General features: G+C 43.8%; 1 protein-coding gene across 2 annotated transcripts in view; it reads left to right on the forward strand.

Annotated features, from left to right (window-relative positions):
• Positions 1–22,045, forward strand: part of APMAP (adipocyte plasma membrane associated protein) — a 484,771-nt gene extending 462,726 nt beyond the window's left edge. Inside the window, exons 9-10 of one of the 2 annotated variants that reach the window (XR_015296645.1) lie at positions 16,687–21,500; positions 21,630–22,045. Coding sequence is in view for 1 of the 2 variants with exons in the window: in XM_086927147.1 (XP_086783273.1) it covers positions 16,687–16,896 (210 nt within the window). In the remaining variant the exon portion in view is untranslated. Of the gene's footprint in view, positions 1–16,686 lie in introns of both variants that reach the window. The other variant, XM_086927147.1, reaches the window with a different exon arrangement.
• Positions 22,046–24,463: the final 2,418 nt, after the last annotated feature.

Here is a 24,463-nt window from a genome sequence, read left to right on the forward strand (position 1 = left end):
GATGTAACCCAGATCTCTTGACTCGGGTGAATGTTTTGATTTGTTCTGCATTCCGTCTATCAATTGTGTGTCTTTTACCTATTTGGGCACTGCACATGTCACTCAATCAATGCCACCTACGGTCGTGCAGGAGTACTGCTCACACAAAATTGATAGATCCAGTCTGATGCCTGGGGGTAATTCTAAGGTAAACAATGTGCAGCTAGACAGTCTCTCTACTCAGCGTGGGCGGAGTTCGGGTATGCGGAACTCTGCGAAGTGCAGAAAACACTGACCCGTTACGCAGAGCTCCGCGAGCAGTGGAATCAGTCAATGAATCAGTGGTTTATAGAGCCCACTACTCACCCGTCAGGGTCTCAAAGCATTGGTCGAAAAGCCAGGTCTTGAGGTCCTTCCTGAACGTATAAAGGGTTGGGGAGCATCTAATGTTGACCGGGAGCTTGTTCCAGGTCTTGGCTTAGATGTAGGAGAATGCTCTTCCGCCGGTTTAACGGAGTGTTAAATAAATGCAGTTCGCGTGATTTTCAGTGCCAGGTGCTTGTCTGCACTGTGCAATCATCGTGAACGGCACAGTGCAAGTGGCACTGCGTCCTTTCTGCTGCTCAAGTAGATTGTTACTCGAGCGGCACCTTTCTCAAAGCGAACGGACGATTTCTCAACACGAGCAGTCGCGAGCATACACAGACCCTCCAGGATTTCACTGTTTGCGGCGAAATCTGCACTTTTGTAAAAATACCGCGATTTTTACATAAGTGACCGCGAAAATGAAGGAGGTGGGGAGTGTGGACTCATTTGCAGATTATGGCTTGTCAGCACACATTTACTTAAGCAGCCACAATCAAAAATACTTATTGGAGGACACTGAAAACCTCTGACAATCTGATCTCTCATCGAACCAAAATCATGTTGATAGAGAACTGTAAACCAACCACCAGACATATATTTCTCCCTGCAATACCTAGCGATTTTTTTAAGCCCAAAGGACCGGAAATAAACATTTCTCTGTATATTTCACATGTTCCCATACAGACTACTTTCTGACCTCGACTTCCTACTGGGCTGAGTAACTAACACACTCCTAATGCCAAACAGCATTTAAGATCAGAATATTATCCAAATCTGGCTCGACTTAGACTTAGTGAAACCCCCTACGGAACAATCAAGACTTAATATGTGGAGAAGTGTGGCTCAAGTGGTTGGAGCGGGAGACCCTGTTGCAGAGGTCTGGCCCGGACCAGGGTTCAATTCCCCGCCTCGGCGGGTCTTGGGCTCAAATTTCCCCGGACCTGACAATTCTCGCCTCAGTGCCTATTCCAATCATGGAGTCCCACTCTGTAACTCTGGGCAATAGCTTGCTTAATCTCCACAACGGCCCCTCGCAGCGGGATGCCTGGCTTTCACCTTGGGGATGCCCAGTAATGGGTTATCTCGCAGGGGAATACCAGGACGGGTTCCCTAAGCAAGCGCTGGGACACTTTCGGGCAGCCATGCGCTCTACAAATAAAATTTCATTTCATTTCATTACAGACTGCTACAGGACAAACTGCAGTTACACTCAATGCTCCATATCTATGTAGGGGAGAACAAGAACACATTATCCTCCACTCAAGTGTTGGGGGTGGCAGATAAGGTCTGTATTTGGGCAGAAATAATACAGGAGTCTGCTCATTATAAGAGAGAGGCAAAATACCAGAATGACTTGGGAAAACAAGTGTAGCCACTATCCTAAACTTACACGTGTACACCTTCCAGGTAACAAATTTGTAGCTTACTGAAGGCAAAATATGACTTTAACCAATTGCTCACATCTAAGGCAAAAGAACACTATTCAAACTTTAGTAAGGTGATATTGAGTAAGGGAAGAAAGTGTGATGTCTATTGGCTATGCAATTGAGATAGCACGAGATGTAGCTTTTTATTTCACTGATAAAGACTATGCAGGGATTAGTATTTACAGACCCCTTGATGTTATTAACATGTTTAAACCCTATTATGAAGCTCAATATACTGCGGTGTGCCAACACACCTCTCTAGAGGAAGAGAACTTTCTGGCCACACTTCATGTACCGAAACTCACCCCAGAACAGACGCGCTCTCTAGATCAGGACACAACAAAAAAGGAGATAGTGAAGGGGGTAGATGACCTATCATGCAGAAAAACCTCAGAGGTTGACGGACATCCTTTGAAAAAGTATAAAAACAATAAGCCATTATTAGTCCCACTGTTATGTAAACTGTTTAGGGAAATAAGAGAAGGGTCTTACCACCCCCTCTCAACATTAGTCTTGAAAGATTCCATTACACTCAACTACCTCTATTACTGGGGCACTTTCAGGTAGTCATGGCGGCCCAAATCTTTGCCAAATCCAGCCTGATATGTGGTGCATACCTTGTATTTCCACTTCGTGTGACCTTCCCAGTGGCCATGGTTAAGCCGAGTCCTCATAATCTCAGGTTGAAATCCTGGTGGGTCCACTCAGCCTTTCATCTTTCTGAGGTCAATAAAATTAAACCACAGAGTTGGGTAAAAATAAACATCTGTTAATCAGCGTCAAGATGCCTTTGGGTGAACGTTTGCTTTACAAATACTCATGCTATGTTACTGGTGGAATCTCCTCAGCGTTGGATGTTACCCAACAGAGTATCTGCACCCCCCATGGGAGGAGCCATTTTGGTGATAAAACATTAAGGCCGAAACCCACCAAAGTACTTCTTCCAATGGCGGATGCTGCAACTTTGGTAGACAACCCTCCTGTGCACTGCTGGTTAATCCTTCATAAGGTGAATTTTCAACAGCTGACTTGTCAGAGGGAGTAAGTCTGCCAGCATGGGGCGTGGGAAATCCGCCAACCCGAGCCAAAAGACGGCTGTTTTTTTTGTATTAAAAACAAGATATAGGGTTTTACTGTCATTTCAGTAATCCCATTTCGGCCACATCCAGTAAGGCAAACCTAAGCTTAGCTGCCCGTCTCTCCGTGTAGGACAGAATAAACCTTTCTAATTCAGAAGTTGCTTTAAATATATGAAAGTATGGGTTGTCTCAATGCATCAAAATAAATTTTAAATACAGGCACATTGGACATAGAAGGTGAGGAGGTAACATGGCCAACTAGAGCATGGGCGTCAATTCACTAAAATGCTAGAGGTAGTGGAAGGGACATCAAAGGAAATGACTTCACATTAGGGCCTATTTCAAAGTGGAATACTCTGCTAAATCAGTTTCTATTGTTTTAATGCTGAAAATGAATGATTAGGAGTAAAATAAAGTGCAGCGAAAATGTCGCTAAATTTCAATATTTGTGCCGTTAAATTTCCATGTTTGTGCCGCTAAATTTGCTAATCTATGCCGCTATATCCTGGGTGGTCAGCATACAAGACCACTTTCATTGAGAAATCTGACCGCCCGCGTTGAGAAATCTTGCTAAGAGGTTGATTTTCCACGCTTGCGCTGGCCAACTTGATATTGACGATCACGTGCGAGGAAAAATCTCGCCGGAAGGTGGATTTTCCTCGCTCGCGCCTGCCCACTTGACGTGGACTAACGCGAGCAAGGAAAAAAACTCTGCCCCGCTACGCGAAGCGGAGTTTTTCGGAAGGCTGCAAGCTCTGCGTAAAGCGGAGTGCGGAAAACTCCTCGAGCGGAGTTCACCGCTCAGACTTACTCTCTACCAGGTAAGGCATTACCGAAGGGAAGTACGTTTTTCTATTAACATATCAAAAGGTGAACAATAACTTTTACTTCACACTGTTCACCTCTGTCTTGGCATTTAGTATTTCGTTTAAACTCTTGTTCTACTATTTTAAATAGACAATAAGTAAATATGCTAATCTAAGATTTATAGGCTTATAATTGTTTTTATTTTATTGCGATTCTAAGCCATGGACATTTTACTTTATTATTACTTTTATTAATACAATCTATGCTGATTCATCTTCAAAGTACTTCCATTGAAGCCTTTCTAGACCCTTTTAGAACTAGAGGTCTATCGAGCCAATTTCTGTAGCTCTAAGTGAATAACTCAGCAAAAATAATTTCTTGCCTTCTCAGCTCGTCTCTGTTCCTACTTTTCAGCACAATGTATGGCATGATATGGAAATGATGAGCACACCTTTGTTGATCTAAATAGCGCGAGTATGATTATAATCATGTAATAGCTGCTGGGTAAGCAGTGGCCAGCAAATTGTTCCACCTCAAACAAGATTGATTGGCTAAGCAGTAAAAACAAAGTATACTTACAACCAGGGAAGAAGACAGCCAACCTAAATCATGCTACGCAGCGCAGGGAATAGAGTTGCCTTGACCATAAATCCATTGCTCCTGTTACAGGCATCCTGCCTCTCGCTATGGGTCAAAAGCATCACACGGATAGGTTCCTTTTAAAGACACAACTAGAGAGGGGGCGCTTCTACACAGGTCAGGGCTGCCACTTCTCTGTGCAATCCTTCCTGCTCAATGCCTTCAAATATAATTGAGAAGCAATTCCGGGTACCCCCACTCAGTGGGATGTTACCTCCATTTTGGAAGTCGGAGATAGACTATAGCCTAGGAGTAACAGAGTGATCTTGAAGGCAGCTTTATCCTTTTCGTCTCTCAAACGTTCCTTTACACTGCATCAATGCTTCCATTCATTTATGTATTTCCCCGCTGTTTCTTCCGTGCCTTTATTAATATTATTTAAAAGTTCACCTCTCATTTTGCAGTTCCACAAGATGAGCAACTTTGTGTAGAAGCACTAGTTGCATCAAGGCAACTTAACACACGTTTTTATTTTTTCCTTCAAATTTTGTGTAAATATATCGCAGCTTATTCGTATGTCATGCTTCTGTTTTATGAATTTGTGTAACTGTATATCCCACTAGCCATTGATCAAATCCCATCCTAGGAATATAAATATGTTTTTGCAATAAACACTTCCTACATGAAAACGTGCTTCGAAATTTGCCATATTTAAATCCTTTTCCTGTGTCTTTGTATAGTCTCTCCTTCCTTGTTCTGATCCCTTTACAAATGTAAGTGTGTTTTTAACGACAAAAGAAGTGCGTCTGATTATTCTGACTGTTATGCCTGTATTTTAAAATGCATTTTCTAGGACGATTCATGGCCTCGTTTGAGCTCCTGCAGAATTGACATCCCTTGCCAAACTAGCATTGACAAAGCCAGCGGGTTTTCTTTTTGAGGTGAAACGATAATTATGGGGGCAGGTTTAGGGATGGGAAGTTGAATGTGGTTATCTGAAAGAAACAGGTTAGTATTAGATTCCTTACCTTAGAATATCCCCAGGCGTCAGACTGGATCCAGAAACTTTTGCGTAGCAGTAGCCTTGCGCGTCGGTAGGTGTCTGAGGACCCTCTGGCACGTGAGTGCCAGCCTTATCAGGACTGGGTAGGTGAGCTAGGGTTTTGTCTCCCCTCCTACCGTGGCTTCGGAGGAGGGGGCTACCTATAGCGCGGTGTTGACGCAGGCGGCCAGGGCCTTATCCCTTGAATTCCCCGTCGCGCCCGTGAGGACTAACCTCCTCACTGAGGTCCTAAAACTGCAAGCAAGCTCTTCGGAGCCTCTGTTGCTGTTTAATGGGGCCTTATCTGACGTTCTTTTGCGCACCTGGTCCAGGCCCGCTACAGGTTCTCCTGTAGATAGGAATGTGGCCAGACGCCACCGCCCGGCTCTGGGCGACCCTTGCTTCCTGTCCACTTACCCCACTCCTGAGAGCCTGGTCATACAGGCCTTTTACTCCCAGACCGCATTCCCGACGGCTCCCCCCGATCGGGAATCCAAGAGGTACCCAAGAAGGGCAAAGGGGGCGTACGCCCTATCTTGGACCTGCGGAACGTCAGCGGCTTCCTCCGGAAGGAGAAGTTTAAGATGCTGACTTTGGCTCAGGTCTTAGCTGCCCTAGACCCAGGAGACTGGATGGTAGCGTTGGACTTGCAGGACGCCTATTTCCACATCCCCGTCCTGCCGGCCCACCGGCGCTACCTGCGGTTCACGGTAGGCCACGGGCACTTTCAGTTTACCGTGCTCCCCTTCGGCCTTACCAGCGCCCCACGGGTGTTCACGAAAGTGATGGCGGTGGAAGCAGCTCAGGAACAACAAACAAGCTCCTGAGACGACTACAACGAGTCCAGAACGCCTCAGCTCGACTAATCCTCGACGTTCCCCGCCGCAGCCACATCACACCCCACCTGAGAGGCCTGCACTGGCTCCCCGTCAACAAGAGGATCACATTCAAGCTCCTCATCCACGCACACAAAGCACTTCACAACACCGGACCTACCTACCTCAACAACTGACTCAGCTTCCACACCCCCTCCCGAAGCCTCCGCACAGCCAACCTCGCCCTCGCCTCAGTCCCTCGTATCCGGAAAACCACTGCCGGCAGAAGATCCTTCTCCTACCTCGCGGCCAAGACCTGGAACACTCTCCCAACCAACCTACGACAGACTCAGGACCTTCTGGCCTTCAGAAGACTCCTCAAGACCTGGCTCTTCGATCAGTAGCGACCCCCCCCCCTAGTGCCTTGAAACCCTCACGGGTATGTAGCGCGCTTTAGAAATGTAATGATTGATTGATTGATTGATCTGCGCAGGTTGGGGGTTTCAGTCTTCACCTAACTTGACGACTGGTTGTTGAAGGGGGGCTCGCCCCAGACAGTCGTCAGCCACCTCCAGACTATGGCCGACCTCCTGCACCTGCTGGGGTTCTGCATCAATGTGCCGAAGTCGCACCTGTGTCCCTCTCAGAAGCTCCTCTTCATCGGAGCGGTTCTAGACTAGGCGCAGTTTCGGGTTTATCCTCCCGAACAGCGGGTTCGGGATAATCAGGCTCTGATTCCGATCTTTCAGCTGTTATCCGGAGTCTCGGTCAGGTTGACGCTGCGGCTTCTGGGGCCTCCTGTATCCTTCTGGTGCATTACGCCAGGTGGCGGATGCGGGGTCTGCAGTGGGACCTGAAGTTTCAGAGGGCCCAGCATCAGGGCAACTTGTCCGACCATGTCTTGATCTCGGAGGGCACTGCAAGACAGTTGCAGTTGTGGCTCACGGACCGCGATTGGGTCAGCAGCAGATCCCTCTCCCTACCCCAACCGGAGCACGTAGTTGTGACGAACCGGCTTGCACTGAAGGCATTCCTCCCCTCTGTCCGGGGGAGTGTAGTGCAGGTGTTCACGGACAACACCACCGCCATGTGGTACTGCAACAAACAGGGCGGGGGTGGGGTCGTGGACCCTATGCCAGGAGGCTCTGCGCCTCTGGTAGTGGCTGGAACATCAGGACGTGACCCTGGTGGTTCAACACCTGGCAGGTTCCGTGAATGCCAGGGCGGACAAACTCAGCCGTCGGTGCATGATGGATCACGAATGGCGTCTGAACTCGGATGTGGCAAAAAGGCCTCTTTCAGCAGTGGGGAGAGCCTTGGTTAGATCTATTCGCCACAGAAGAGAACGCGCAATGTCATCAGTTCTGCGCGTTGGAATTTCCGAGGCGGCACTCGCTCGGAGACGCTTTTCGTCGCGAGTGGAGCTGCGGTCTGTTGTACGCCTCTTTCGCCTATACCACTACTGCCCAGAGTGCTGAAGAAGATCAAGCGCGACCAGCCCAAGTCATCCTTGTGGCTACGGACTGGGCACGAAGATTCTGGTATCCCGAGCTACTCAGCATGTCTGTCGATCCCCCGATTCATCTGCCTCTTCAGGAGGACCTGCTGTCGCAGCAGCAGGGGACGTTCCTCCACCCGAACCTGTCCAGTCTCCACTTACATGCGTGGAGATTGAGCGGCGGCAGTTGAGGCCATTTGACTTGCCTCCTGAAGTCTGTAATGTGATTCTGGCAGCCAGGCGTCCCTCCACAAAATTGGTATACGGCTGCAGGTGGGACAAGTTTGTGGCACGGTGCACAGCAAAGGCTGTGGATCCCTTTTCTGCCCCTCTTTCAGAGGTTCTCCTCTTTCTTCTTTCTCTTGCCCAGCAGGGCTCTGCTCTGGGCACTCTAAAGGGCTACCTTTCTGCCATTTCCTCCTTCTTAAGGCTCCCTGATCAGCCCTCTTTGTTCAAGTCCCCTGTTGTAAATAGGTTTTTGAAAGGCATCACTCATATGTTTCCTCCTGTTCCTTTCGTGATGCCTCAGTGGGACTTGAACTATGTTAGGACCTATCTGATGTGCGCTCCTTTCGAGCCACTTCATAACTGTTCTCTTCGTCTCCTTACTCTCAAGACTGCATTCCTGGTTGCCATCACCTCTGCCAGGATAGTGAGTGAGCTCCAGGCTCTTTCCTCTAAACCTCCTTTACTTTCTGTCCATCCGGACAAAGTTGTATTGCGGATGCGACTCTCTTTCCTGCCCAAAGTAGTCACAGCCTTCCACATCGGGCAGTCCATCACCTTGCCCACCTTCTTTCCGCCTCCGCATCCCTCGAAAGAGGAAGAGAGGCTCCACCGTCTGGACCCAAAACGTGCGCTCTCGTTCTATCTGGATCGCACACGCCAGTTCCGGGTGGATGACCAACTTTTTGTTGGATACGTGGGCGCTATGAAAGGTTGGGCGGTGCACGAACGAGCCATCTCTCATTGGGTCGTCCTGTGCATCAAGGCGTGCTATTCTTTGGCTAAAAAGGAGCCTCCTGTTGGGCTGAGGGCCCACTCTACCCGGACCGCGAACCGATATCTAGGGTTAAGGTCATCCCCTTTCAGGGACCTAGTTTCATGGCACCAGGGTTGGTTTTTATCATGGCTCTGGGTTTCTGGCGCGGAAAAGCTATGTATAAGAACTGATGCCAGCGCGCGAGGGCGGCGTCTAAGTACTTCTGCGACGTCATCCCGCCGCGAACGACGCCAACCCAGCTGACGCGGAGCCGCACACGACGCCTACCGACGCGCAAGGGTACTGCTACACAAAAATTTCCGCATCCAGTCTGACGCCTGGGGATATTCTAAGGTAAAGAATCTAATACTAACTACTGTTTCTTACAGATATATCGTTACCGAAGGTAAGTAAATTGTGCGTTGAGCCTGTCCATTCCTGTGTATGCTACAAAGCCACATACTCTACTCAACTGTTTGCTTTCACCCCGTAAGTACAGAGCATTGTACATCTGGAGACTTACATAAATACTAGGACCTGATATATGAAATTTCCTGATTGTGGTCACAGATTTTGTAACAAGATGTTGTGAATGGGAAAGAATTGTGCAAACTGACGTATGTACTATTTGGTCAGTAGGTCGCAATCCGGCCTAGCTCATTAATATTTATGAAGCAGGTCGCAAATGGTGACTCACTACAATTGGATGCCATCACAGTGATGGTGGCATTCTGCGTGAGCAGACCGCCATTTGTCTGATCGCATATTAAATAAAGTAAACGTTTTTTTTTTTAAAACAAATATAGTGAGTTTTACTTAAAGGTACAGGGCTGTATTTAAAAGGTAATGTATACTTGGATTTTCAAAAATGTATTTGAGAATTGGCAGTGTTCTTTAGGGTCACTGCCTACTCCCCAACAAGCTTTTATTTATGTATTTTTTATTTACATTTGCAAAAAGTAAGGCATTCCAAGGGGACACCTTTCTTATTTCGAAAGAACTGCAACCTCAACTCAGGAGCCTGCAACTGTTCAAGGTTTGCGACTGGATTTCGAACTCAAACTGTGATACATACCATAAAGAATTGCTGTTTGTAAGGGATACCCTAAGCACACTCCTTCCATATACTGATTCGTTATGCCCCCGGTAAACCCATTTTGCGACTGTGTAACATGTTACAGAACCACAAAGTGCATTTACTACTTTTAATAATAATTTTAAAAAAGCCATTTTGCGGTCGGAAGTCATGCAATTTTGCGAATCTCACGCTTGGCAACCATAAAATTGCTATGTACGTTTGGCCATCGGTGCTGAAGTCAGATATACATCTTTAGGCTCATTTACTCTGTTAGGTTTCCAGAATTCTCTTTGCACTTGGGCCGTCACAATATTGTGTTTGCACACACACAAATGAACAGGCATTAAGAGCGGATGCGGGCCAGCAATCTCACTTGACCGCATAACCGATCCTGATTAAGCTCCAGGCATGCCTTTGCACTATTGTTACATTTTAATTAGCCTCTTTGATGCAATAAATTTTGAAGACAAATGGACTTCCTATAGCTCATTCAGTCCACAAATTATGCTGCCTCTTGCCCCTCCATAATTTCTCCTTGATCTCCAGTCGCTTATGCTTTCACACAATGACTGGATTGTATATATGATGTAATTCCCTGAGCCATACATTTTAAGGGTATTTCAAGTCACCAAGTAATTATGTGAGAAATAAAAGCAAAGGCCGAGTTCCATTACTGCAGCTCTAGTTATTATTCATTACCTACATTTGATCTCATTACGGTTTGGCCGCTAGATCATTTCTTTATTACAGGTGGTTAGATAAGTCACAACTCAAATGAAATACGGAAATTTGAGGCATTTTTATACAGCGATTGTTAAAGTGTAAACATGAAGTGGCATTCATTAAACAAGCATTTGAAATGCAATCTATCTCGACTTTGGGACCTTATAAGAATGTATCCATGCAGCCATAGACTAATACAATCAACAACAATAAAAATAGCCAATTAAACCATGCTGAGCTTTTCCGCTTTAGGAAAATATGTTCTTACCACAAAACTGCCGAGTACCAATACTATTGACTTCAGAAAGATGACCAATTGAGTCAGTTGTGATAGGATTCCAACCTGTGTCCTACCTGCTATACCAGGTTGTTATAGGATACATATTATAACAGGATACCTGTGACATGCAGATTACACCTTCAGTAGTGAGCGCTTAGCTTTTTTGCCAATGGACAAAAATAGTAATGATCATCTGGAGTACAATGGCCCTCTATCTTGGGGCTCACACTTCCATTTGTTAAAAGAATACAGCTGGCTTCATATGGATTATTTTTTTTTAGCATCAAGTGTACTTTGTTAATCTTACTAGTATCCTGTAAGTTATTGAAGTCTGTCCACTCTTGACTGAGCCCGCTTCGCGCCTGCACTATCCGTTAACACACCTTGGACCAATATTCTATTCCTACATTGCTACATCTTCATTGTTGTTATAAAACTTATTGATGGTACTAGCTCAACAATGAACATTTGCATTTCTGATAAATATTGCAAAAAGTGCATTTGAAATGTCAATTTAATAAACATAGGCCACGCAGTATCAATGTACATCAATTCCTTGTAGCATTGCATTCTGTAGGGAATGGTCTTATACTAAGTAAGGCAAACAGTAAATATGATGTAAAACCTTAGAGTTTGGTCAGAGTGGCAATAAAAATAACACTCCGTTAAATTCAGTTTCATATACGGAATCGTGCAGTTCGCCACATAAAGAGGCTTTCAGAAAAAGATGCCTCAAATGAGGTGGAGAGTGACAGTCTTTATTAAAGTTTTAATTTACGAAATTAATATATGCATGTGGCATGTTCCACCTGCCAATCTAAGTGCATACTAATCAGTCATTCAGCAATAATTAGTACTGGCCCTGTCAGCAACTGTGACCATTTGCAAAAGTAATGAACAACATATCTCAACACCTGCAGGAGTTTTCATTAAGGGGGCGGTGCCTCAGGAAGGGCAGGTGGGACATTTACATTCCAGTGTGTAGCATGCGTCCCTGGAGGTTCTGTAATGTAAACCCCCTGTCCTTCCTTCTTCCCTGCCTCTATTCTGTCCGAACCCCCTCTGTGACAAAAGGCCTTAGAGTATTGGTGAAGGAGCCTAACGAGTGCACATTTTATTGGCATTTTCAATCTCAATGGCCATAGATAGCATTTTGCGGGGAGGAGGGGGGCATCATTTTGGGCACATCAATCTCTTTTGCTGGTTAAAAAAAAAAAGGTGCTAGACAGTTGAAAGTGCTGCCACTGTCAAGAGAAGAAACTCTGCCACCCATTCCGGTTTTGAATGACTCATCCTCCCGGTGGGCAAAGAGGGTACCCCCACTCTTTTAATTGAAATTTCTTAGTAAATGATTACTTCCCTTGCAGCACACACATTCATTCGAATAAGAGTGGAACAACTCGTTCAGAAAAATAAAAACCACAGCACTTGTTAGCAAAGGAGTAGGTTCATCACGCCACCAAATCTGCAAATGCCTGAAGTAAAGAATGGTAGGGCATAGGAATGGGTGGGTGGATTATTTTATAAAATATATATCGTGGAGTATTCTGGATACAATGCTGACGTGTTTGAGCTAACGTATCCCGTCCGCTCACGGCAGACTGGGAGCAAGTACTGCAAGGATTTCTAGTTTAGAGTTTAATAATCTGAAAAATATAATCCATGGTCTTCCCAGGTTTGCTACAGACCAAGGGCATATCAAAACCATTGGTAACTACATCCTCCCTTCTTGGACCTCTGGCCCTGCAACGAACCCCCACCCATCATGGTTTCTCAGATCGTCCTCTCCCTTTCTACGGACAGCTACGGTGTTTCATATTACTGCAAACAACTCTAAATTGCTCCCTGCCTCTGTTGGTGCTACAGAATTACCAACACTCACACAAACTGGCACCATCGATACTGGGAGTCCTAAATTAGGATGACAAAGTCCCCATAGGTAAAGCAGTGTTTGATTTAGAGCAAATTACGTATCTCCCTCTGCTCCAATCCACTTATCTGAAAACAATCAGCATGTCTGATGCGACTGAACACCAGTAAGATGAGAAAAAGTAGACTTTTCCATTTAGCCCAAAGGCCAACAGATCTAACGATGGTTTCATTGGCTGTAGTATAAAGGTGTACAGCGTCCTCAGATATTAGGCGTATCGCAGGGGAGACTGAAGAGGAGGGGCTGCGGCCCCCTCCACCACCTCCCTCGCTCATCATGACTGCCTTCGTCCATCACAGAGTGGTATGCGTTCAGCAACAGTCACTCTTGTCATCACACCCTCTTCCATTCCCACTTTTAATATTTTGTATTGCCACTGACGAGACTGATAAAGCTCTGGTCTCAGGTGCTATATATGTGACACATTACAGTGGAACCCCACATGCTAACCTGCACCATACCTTTGTATTTTAAAGCTGCACCCTTTCCTATGTTACATATAAAGGGGTCCCAGTTGAAACAATGTTAAGATCACAAAATCACAATTCACGTAAAAAGATATATAAAGAACTTTTTGGAAAAATTACTCTGAGAGATGTTATTTAATACACATCCTCAATTGCATATCAGTTGCATGTACATTTATCAAACAAAGTAATGAACTTATTCTTATTGCCCAAAGAGGGAAGGTCGTGGGAAAGAAGGACAGGTGAGGGAAGGGAGTGTAATCAGGGTAGTGCAAAATATAGAAAAGTTTCAAAAGAAATCACACATGGTCTTATGTACATTTAGAATTAGGTACCACAATGACATATTTACATTGCCATTCAAGTATTTCGTACAATTAAATATTCCTCTCCCATTACAATCTAACACAGCCAAAAATGATCTGTTGTTGGTGGGTAGGAATGGAAGTGGGCGTGTCGACGTTTCGACCCCAGAGACGTAGGCTGATTCATGCCCTACTGCGTGGTCTTCATCGGGACAAGTTGGGGCAGGATGCCAGGGAGGTGAAGGAGGGCACCTATGAGTAAAAGCATACTATTCAGTATGAGGAATATTGCATACAATTACTTAAAGAGGCTATAACAATCGCAGCATATTACCTAAGAAGCCAAACCGAGTCGCGTGGCACCGTCTAGGACACGTAGTGGGCCAGGAGGCTCCAGATGTGAGAGAGAGCGTGAACCTAAGAGAATTAGGCTTTGATCAGAGTTGTGGGCAGTAATAAAGTAAGTCCCACACCAACGAAATTTACTTTTTGTCAAAATGTGCTTTAATGAAAAAGCATCGACGATTACCCAGCCGGGTTAAAAACAGGGGAATCATCATACACTAGAGGACGAAACAACCAGGGCACATCAGGATAAACCCAAATCGTCATGCCCTATTGGCGATCTACATTATTATAAGATCTCTGTCGTTTTTTCTCAAAGATCAAAAAGAAAGTAGGGTATCAGCTTGTTAACAAGAGTGAAATTCACCTCATGAGTTAATTAAGTACTGAAACAAGCAAATACAACAACTTGCAATACTCAAATATATAGTTACCCAAAAGTCACAGAATAAAGCAGAACTTCATATGTTGAAATCAGCGAACCTTCATTTCCGTAGCGTATTTCAGTTTTGGTTAGCGATCTGATTAGGAAGGAAAACAGGGGGGGGGGGGGGGTTGGTTTTTAGTTTAATGGCCTTGAGACTTAACCGTATATCAAGCTTATCTACTGTCTTTGCTCGAGCACACTAATCGTATAGTCATGACTCACTGCAAAAGTGGCGATGATATTTCCTGCCGGATCCGAGCTTTAATCTATAATAAATCACAAGTCAGATGCTTGGTGTTATATCCATAACTTACATCTGTTCACAGAAAATGCCTACATTGATTCTAAACGCCGTATTACACTTACCACGGAAAGAGCGGCTGTTCCCTCTCGCGCACATCTCAACTCGAGTGACAGCGAGTGTAAACCACCATTGTTATTTAAAAGCGGAAGATAGCGTTCGCGTGTGCTTGCAGCAGCTAGATGACTGCTGTTTACTTGGCCAATGGTGATCAAGGCTTAGTTTGGAAGAAAGACTACTCCGTTACGGTTTAGAAACGGCTGAAATTAAGCCCACTGCAGTATACGAGGAATTGAAAACGCAATTCACACCTTTGGGATTACTAGTAGCTCAAAGAGTTGTGTTCGATGACATTGTAAAATATAAAATTGATTAATTTCCACCCCGCGTGAAAAATATTAAAGCCATTGCGACCATAATCATAAGTATTAGGTCAAAGCTTTATGTTTACTGGTAGCTCCAAGCATTATATTTAATGACAAGTATAATAAGCATTTTGGCCATAATCATGGGTACCCGGTACGTTCACACGATAGGTTGGGCGTCATGTTTGAGATTTATTAAATATTGCTACCGAGAATGTTTGTAGCAATTAGATTAATTTGACAGTGTAGGATATAGAATCTAATATACACTACACTCCGCATGAAAGAGAATTTGACCATAGTCATGGGTACTAGATACAAGCTCACAATAGGTGGCGCGTCATATTAAAAATGTATTGAATATTGTTACCGAAATTATCTATAACAGTTAGATTAATTCGCTGGGGGAGATTGTATGACCACCTTCATCAGAGAAAAACACAAAAAGGTCACAACAGTACAATTCATTAATCACAATCGTATAAATTCTAGAACATTTAGTGGACATTGTCGTTCTGTTCATCTGTACGTAACCTGCAGAAAGACAAAATCAATTAGGAGAAACCACAGTTCATGTAAGGGATAACCGGCATTCAATGCAAACATGCACCCTTTCCTAAGCAGAACGGTTCTCTTGCATATGATGGAGGACTGCACCTTCCCTGTGTAGGCATCAACCTCAGAGCCCATGGTGAGCCGAGGACGCCCTTCACGTGGAATACATTTCCTGTCCGCAGATGAAGTTAGAGGGTATACACACCTCTGTTTTCTGTAAGGTGTGCAGCTCAGCTGAGGCAAAAGCAGCGGAAGGGTCAGGGAGGTTGTATTTGTTGTGTTACAATTGGAGTAGAGTCCTCAGAGGGGTTTATGCTTCAAGGTATATGTCCACTTTGCCCCCAATATAATAACAAAGGAAAGACAACCAGCCAGCATGTGAAATCCTCTGCAACTAGAAACAGTTGCATAGGACTGTGGCTCAGGGATATGAAGACAGAGAAGAAGGACAGTGAATTATCCCAGCTAATACTGGGTGACAAAAGTTTTGCTGCAATTGGGTGAGTGTGAGAAAGAGACCTGAACCGCAGGGAAGTGGAATAACACGCAACAGGTTTAGACGGTATTGCAGTTCCTTCGATTTCCGTTAAAAACAGCAATTCGAGGCAGATGTAAAGAAAAATATTTCCATATAGTGCTCAGTCCACACTTACCTGCAGCACGCACAAAATGCCTAAAAGCACTCTTCAGCCCTCAGGTATGAAGAGCGTGAATCACCGCTTTCGTTTCTGTTGCCGATTCCAGGTATAAACAACATTAAAACTGCAGTGACTACAGGGAGGAGAGGCCATCACACACTAGAACAGTGTGATGGCCAAACAAAATATCTTTTTATTGAAATTGCGATAGAGGGAGCTAAGGAAACCAAGATGGGGCATTTAAGCAAATGCACCAATAGCAAGCAGGCATTTTGAAATGGCACAGATCACAACCATTGCAATTGATGGGTGTGCCAAAAGCCCACAGAAGAGCAAGCGCTGTCAGAGGCTCAACCTGAAAAAGTGGTACAAATTGATTACTTCAATTTGAGCCAGTCCATTGTTCTTTTTCCACCTAAAATCTATCACAGATAACCATTGAACATCTTCTTATTAAAAGAGTGCTTTAATATTAACTATAAAAGCAGAAACTACTGTCTTTGTCAATGTTTGGTTTTGTAATCACTAGTTGAAATATACGTTCTTTTCTTAAAGACGGTTTGTCGACTTTATAAGGCTATTCTTGATACTTGGTTTATGTTTTTAATTGCAACCTGATAAAATGTTGAGATCCGAATAGGCAAGATCTCTGATTATTAGTTGTTTACCTATGTATGATTACTCTTTTTTGTGATTAGCTTATGAGCCCGGATACGATGATAAAGTTGGTGCCCAAGTACAGCCTGGTTGTGGAGCTCAGTGATTGCGGATCCTACAAAAGAAGTTTTCACGATCCCGATGGACTGGTGACAACCTACATCAGCGAAGCGCATGAGCAAGATGGACATCTATTCCTGGGCTCCTTTCGTTCTCCGTTTATTTGCAAACTGAACCTTCAGGATGTTTGACAAGAGAGGTGCTGAAGGATTTTGCTTCTGTGGTCATCATTTGTTGACAAATCTAATATTCTTTTTATTGAGGACTTAGGAGCATAGCACAATGTGCCCAATGACATAGGCCATATCCTTCAAAAGGGGAGAATGTGGCTGTTTAATTTTTTTACTTGAATCCTATCTTGAGTTGGTTGACTATGAGATTTGAACATTGGTTTTCGGGATGTGCACTGATCAATTCAAGAATCAAATGGACAGGTGTACATCTTCTAATTTACTAATATAATAGGGCTACTGATGAATATTATGCAGTATTATGGTTTCTAACAAGAGTGGCTGTGTCCAGTTTAAATGGGAATTATGAGCTGTCTGCTTTGTTCTGATGGGTACTTCTAGCCAGATTCTACACTTTTAGCATAATTTTGGGTGCCAGACAGGATCTGAATTTTTAACAGCAATTACTCCTGTGTGCTGCAGGTAGTGTGGTTGACTCTCCGACTGCCTCACTCCACTCCACCGGTGAAATCACAAAAACCCATATAGGTGCTACCCTTCTATGCTGACATCAGTACCTTTCTCTCGGTTCCCTTCGACACAGAAATGGAGCTTCACTCTCAAATTTCTCAGTTGTACTCACACCAGATTAAAAGAATAAACAGTGTGCCAGAGAAATTATGTCCACCCACCCCCCAAAAATAAAAATTCAAACAGTGCTGCTCAGGAAGCAGATGTCAATTAGCATTAATATCGCCCAGCACTGTCACCCTTAGGGGTTTCTGGGTGTCGGTCATGGATCCACATATCACTTGTTTGTGGTGCCTAGGTCTTGGTCTCTATTCAAAATCAGGTAACCTATACCACCCAGAGATCACAGTAGAGACAAATGCAGCATCTTGAGTTGGGGCAGTTACCTGGGAGAAGTGACAATCGGGTTATGTAGTCACAAGAGAATCAAAGGCTCATTGTCAACCTCTTGGAGATTTGTGCCATCCAGCTGTCCCTGCCTTTCTTCAAGAGAAGGTCTGTGCAGGTTCTGATGTACAAAACAACTGGAAAATATGGTAATGCAACAAACAGGGGGGGTGTCTTTGATTTGACGGCCAGGCTGTTGGATCTCCCTGGTAGCAAGATATCTGACTGGGTCATTAAGCACAAAAACAAATAATCTCAGCTGACATCAACACGCAGATCACAAATGTCATCTTCATTCCGGATTGGCTCAAGGCATCTTTGACCAGGGGTGTATGCCCTGGCAGGATATTTTTACCACCAACACCACTAAAATCACAGATTACTGCACATTAGAGTGTCTGCAATACTGATCCCTTGGAGTCCATCTGCAATAGAGCAGAGGACTTCTGTACTAATTTTCTCTGCTATTTCTTCTTTCTCTGTCGGTACAGGCGGTGCCCAAATCATTTTGAAATCCTTGGATTGGGCCTGGAGATTATGGGTCCCCAACCTATTGAGCCTGAGCATTTATCCTCCTTTTTGTCTGCCTTGCCGGAAGGACCTCCTGTCTCAATTAAAGAAAAAGATCATACACCCAGATCTCCACAATATACACTTCAATTAATGAAGATTGAGCAACACAAACAGAGCAGTTTCAACTGACTCACTGAATTTGTGGATATCATTCTTTTGGTTAGGTGCCTCGTGATTAAATCCAAGTCTGAGGCCTGGTGTAGTGACTTTCAGCTTGATCCCCTCCTGACCAAATTATCAGATATTCTGCTGTTTGTCTGGTCTTTGGCCCAGCAAGCTTTGTGGTTGGCACAGTTAAAGATTTTAGGTCAGCCGGGTCAACCTTGTGATGTTGGTCTGACCCACCTTCTTTATTCAAGTTACATGTTGTGATGAGGTCCTTAAAAGGTTTGACCCATATGTGTCTGAGAAGGCCCTTCAATACGCCTTAATGGGTCCTTAACTTAGTCCTCGTTTCTGATGTACATGGAGTTCCAGTCCTTGCACAGTTGCTCTCAAAGGCTCCTCATCATCAAGACATTTGGCTTTTCTTTTTAAACGAAAACACATCTATGCGCCTTGTCTCTAATCTTTTGAAGCAGTCTGTGTAATCTCTGTGCATAACTTTGTTAATTGGTACTGAGAACCCTCGTACCCTAGTTTCCTTCTTGCCAAGTGGCATCATCCTTCCAACTAGGTCAGTCCTTTACCCTTGTTGTCTTTTTTTCCCTCTACCGCTTCCGTTGAAAGAGGAGAAGCTCCACTGGTAGATCTCAGTATTTAAGTAAGTTACACAAATTAATACTCTGTAAATTGTCTGCTCTTCAAGCTCGTTGATTGTGCTTGGGAGAGACAGGTGGGGCAGAAACAGTCTCCATGCAGCTGGAATATCATGTGCATAAAAAACATTCTATGCCCCCACCAAGAAGGAGCCTCCTGATGGCCTACAGGCTAATTCCACTCGAACCAAAGCTGCCTCAGTGTAGCTGGTGAGACATCTGGTAGGCTGATAAATGAGCGTCCATGCATACATTCAATAAGCTGCTGCTGTCTATTGACAGTTGAGTCAGCAGAGATGGTCAGTTTGCCTTTTTGTGTTGTAAGACTTTTTGGTGCGAGTTCCTTCCTCAGATCCCCCAACTGTTGGGAAGGTACAGCTTGAGGATCTGTCTTAAAGATTAGTATTTTGTGCTTACTTGCCTTCAGTAGTGCTCTTACAGGGGGTATTCGATCCAACTACTGAATCCTCACTGCCATTCATCCTCCTCGGTCTGTGAAGTGAACTCTGGTACCTGTTAAAAAGTTAGCTCAGCACACGACTACCTCCAACTTGTCATGATTGATTCGTGTCTGAGGCAGTGGAGAAGTGTAAAACAAAACTGACATCAGCACAGAGGGGTTACACCTACATGCTGTTCTGTGCTGCTATCACATTGTCGGGGCGGGCTGTTGCAAGGTATGACCACCACCGTCCACACATTCAGGAGCAATTCCTTCTGAAATTCTGGATCCAGTCAGGTGCCAGAGATTATACTAAAGGTGTAGAATCTGCAGTTAGACTACTCACCAGAAAGAGTGAAGGTACGTAACTTCTTTATATAGCTGCCCTTGCTGTTAAATGGTGTGATTTACTCCAAACAAAAGCCTTATAGGTTTGGATGAGGCAGTGTGGTTCACAGGGTACATTCGTTTGCACATTTGCTTTTTAGTATTCTATATCAAAAAGCATGTTTTAAGCTCATCAACTTTTCTTATGTGGATGCCACATTTGTAAACTGTGATACAGAAATTATCTACTTATCTCTCTGATAGACCATAAGTCTGAAAAGCTCATATGCATATCGTTTAAACAAAATGTACATCATTTAAACAAGTGTGTAGGATTACGAAGTGGTTAAAAAGGGCTATTACAATAAACAACTGGGTCTCCCAGGGCACAGCAGTAGATTAATTGCCATCGTAGAACTTTTCTTTTTGGAGTAATAGTGGACACTCATCTATGTGTGTGCCCTCTTAATTCTTGAAAGACCTCCCACATACCCCTACCCTTTTATTGGTTAATTGAGTGTACATTGAATGGATGACCTTGTCATATTTAGTTATGGCAATAATGAAAAGTTACAGCTGGAAAATTTACAAGATTGCAAAACTGTTGAGAGGGCGATCATTTGATAGGGTAATCTGATGTCAACAGGATATTCCTACCTTTATGGCTTGGGAAAAAGCATCCTTGAGAGCCTAGAGCCACTGTTCTCATTTCCTCTACAGTAGTCAAAGAACTTTACCGCTCGTGCTGGATGTGGTTAATAAACAAATATCCGCTGTTAAAGTTACTGCCAGAGAGTTCTAGGGAATCTTCTTCGGAAGCTACAAATTTAGGACTTTTTTCGTATTTTGTGGGTACCTCCTTTTTGTTTGCAGTTATGATACTGTTGTGAGTAAAAGTGTACCTACACACAGCACCTGCTTGTGCCTTAATTCTTGGGCACAAATTATTTTAAGTGGTGCGACGGGAGGTCTGTGTGTTGTATAAAAATCAATACCCATATTTTTTCCATTGCTGTTGCAAGAGGAAATTAATTCTAGAAGTGTGACTTTTGTAAATAATGATATGATTGTGTTTTTCCTCATCTTTGGTTTTGGTCTGTTAAGGTGTTGCTTTGCAGGTAATCAACATTGTTCATAAGTTAATTTATACTATGTTAAACATTTTAGCGTACTGGGAGGTAAATGTGGTACAGTGCTTTTAGTTTTCGTATTTAAGAACAATATCACAATGTAAAGCACTAACTTGAATTTTCTACATTAATTTTTGCAGCTGGTGGGGGAAATGGGCCGTTTCCACTTGTTAATAACGCATTACTTAGGTGGCAATGTTAGCTTATTTAGGATCAAAACAGGCACTGGGGTAGCAAAACCTTCTAAGACACACTTCTAACAACCATGGACGCGTGAGGATCTCGGGTTTATACACTGGCACTGTCAATTGAGTAATTGTTTAAATATCAGCAGGACATGACTCTAGTGAGATAGCACTACAGAATGTGAATGAATTGTTCTTGAATGCAGCATGAGCCTGGCTTATTGTCTTCTTTCGTTGACGCAGTCCTGGCACTGAACTTTCTCAGAGGATATCGAAAGCGAAAACATGAGGGGTGTTTGAGCAATCCTTCACAGGTCCGCACACAGTGAAATAAGTGGGCAGATATACTAAATTCCCAACAATAAAAAAACATCTGTAAGTTGACCACTGATGTGAGGTCTGACCACTGACCGTTTTAAAGATTTTTACACCGCTTTGAACTCTAGCACTACAGGATTGTACTCAATGAAACATGTTGTGTTGGACTGAAACCTAAGCTGCACTGCTGTCGATTCCATTTATGGAATTCTCAATGATGTGAAATGTCGAATCTTCTGATGGTTTACTCATGTCCGTGCTAAGTTCTGCATAAAGGTTCATAGAAAATAGCTATTAAATGTGCTGTGAAATAAATACACTGATGTAAAGATATCTGTGTAAGTCTTTGAAGGCTGAAATAAAACCATAAAGAAACCGTGTCAGGAGGTCTACCGCCCATCTCTGCCAAAGTGAGCTGTCAAAAGCATTGTTGGGCAATGTTTTGAATGTTGGCTATTTAAATGAAAGATTTTAAAGAAAATATGAATTGTTTTGAATAAATAAGGCATTTTAAAGCAATTCGCTATAGTTGCTCCTCATTTTTCTGTTTGGTAAACAAGTATTGCTTGGTGCAAGACATGGTCATGGGGTTCCCTGGTATTCTCAGTTCTGAATTGTTCTTCCGGCACAAATGAAACTTTTTTCCATCTTTAGTTTTGATTGATTGTTGTTTGATTGATTGATTGTAATACTTTATTCGATAGATATTTATCATAAAAGTACAAACATAAAAATACATAAAAACAATCCATCCAAAGTACTACAGTTACATCCAGAGCAGCAAATAGCAATTTAAAAACAGCAGAGTAAAAACAATGTTTAAAACAATGTATGCTTATTAAAAAGTTTTTATGTGTTACCCAACAGTCTAGAACGTATTATCCAAGCGCCCCCCAGATATTTTGCCACCCCACAGATGATATGCATGGAAACAGTATTGGTTAAGATGATATGGAGGGCTGACCTATGGTCTTTTACACCCACTCCCTGCATACAGGTTTCAACCATTTAGCCCTAACGGATTTATAGGCTGAACAGGCAAATAAAAAATGGCCAAGGGTTTCCTCTGGGCATTGGCAACCTGGGCATTTTAGTTCAATCCCCCCCTTGGTCTTCCACCTTTCCAAAAAATTTTTAAGGGGCAGGGTGCCATATCTTAATTTCAAGAACAAAGTTCTATCTCTAGCTACTTGGATAAAATCCAAAAATGGTTCCAACTTCATAGAAAGTTTGTGGATAAGAAAGTTCGTCGTTAAAGTCCCCAGGTTTGAGTTGTTATTAATCTTGGCCTCAACCCAGTCCCAATATAATTTCTTTACAATTTGCTTTGCTGGAGGGACTTGTGACGCCCAGGACTCCCCCAGGCCTATTGATATTACTAATTTCTTAAGGTTGTTAAGCCACTTTATTTGGTGAGAAACATTTAGGGTTATTAACTCGTCCAACGCTCGGGCGTACCCGGCTAGTTCCTGGGTTCTTCTAAGGCGCACCCAGAATAGCAGCGGCCTTAGTTGAACTTTGTCCGAGATCGATTTTTTACCCATATCAAAAAATAAAGGTAACAAAGGGGTGGAAACTGAAAGTGAGACTAAATCTCTGATAAACTTATTTTCCGCAGTTACCAGTGCCTTAGTATTTTCAGCACCCCATAATTCGGAGCCATAAACTGCCGAGGCTAAAGCCTTCCCTTCATAAACTACCAAGGCAGGGGCGACCGGTCTACTAATAGAGAGGCGCTGGTTCTTTAATATTGCACCGGACACCCTTTTAAGATTTAGTACCATTTTTGAAATATGGGAATCCCAGCTCATGTTGTTGGACAGCCTCACCCCAAGATAATCAAATTCGTTCACCACCTCTAAAGGGGATCCACACAGGGTAAGATGAACCTTCCTAACCTTTCTGTTTGGAGATAGGACCATTAGCTTTGTCTTCGAAGTGTTGACCGTTAACCCACGATCATTACAAAAGCGGGAAAAGCGGTCAAGCAATTTTTGGAGACCCTTAGGGGTCTTGGACATCAGGAGGGTGTCGTCAGCAAAGAGAAGTGTCAGGGTTTTCTCCCCGGCAAGGACGGGGGCATCTGCCGAGTCCTCCCTCAAATGGTCCACCACCCCATTTATAAAGAGGGAGAACAATGTCGGCGCCATCACACATCCCTGGCGTACCCCCCCTGCTGACTGGTACCCTCTCTGTCATTTGACCCTGGCACCCCCATTGTATCCTTGCATAGTTGTCCTTCTGCAATTTGATAACCAGTTGCAGCAAGGAACTAGGAAACCCCATGGCTTGTAAAATCTCCCATAGCTTGGCGCGTGGGATAACATCGAACGCGGTTTTCAGGTCTATGAAAGCCAGATACAAGCAGCCCTTAATAATTGATACTGACTTCCTATAGACCGCACAAAACCGGAAGACTTGATCCATTGCACCAACATTCCGCCTAAAACCAGCCTGAAAATGGGTAAGAATATCATTATCCATTAGCCATGTCTCAACTCGATTTATAATGACCCTGCCAACTACCTTTTGAATAGTGTCAATTAAACTAATTGGTCTGTAGTTGGCAGGGTCCTCTCTGTTGCCTTTCTTAAAAATCGTAATCACCTCCGCCCCTTTCCATGATTCCGGGACGGGATGGCCTAACTGGATAAGAGTCATTAAGCTTGCTATATACTCTGCCCAGATTAAGGGATCATGTAATAAAAGATCACCGGGCAGACCATCTGGGCCGGCCGCTTTGCCTGGGAGTATGTTTAAAATAGCGGCCTTAACTTCTTGCTGGAAGAATATCAATTCATTACCAATCAACTCCAAACTGGGGTTGCTATTACTACACTCTGCTGGTGGAGGCAGGGGAGTTTGATCGGCAACATCACAATACAATTTTAAAAAATGTGCGTGCCATTGCTGTTCAGTAATGTGATTTAAGATAGG

This window comes from Lissotriton vulgaris, chromosome 6 (genome assembly GCF_964263255.1).
Source record: "Lissotriton vulgaris chromosome 6, aLisVul1.2, whole genome shotgun sequence".
Taxonomy (NCBI): Eukaryota; Metazoa; Chordata; class Amphibia; order Caudata; family Salamandridae; genus Lissotriton; species Lissotriton vulgaris.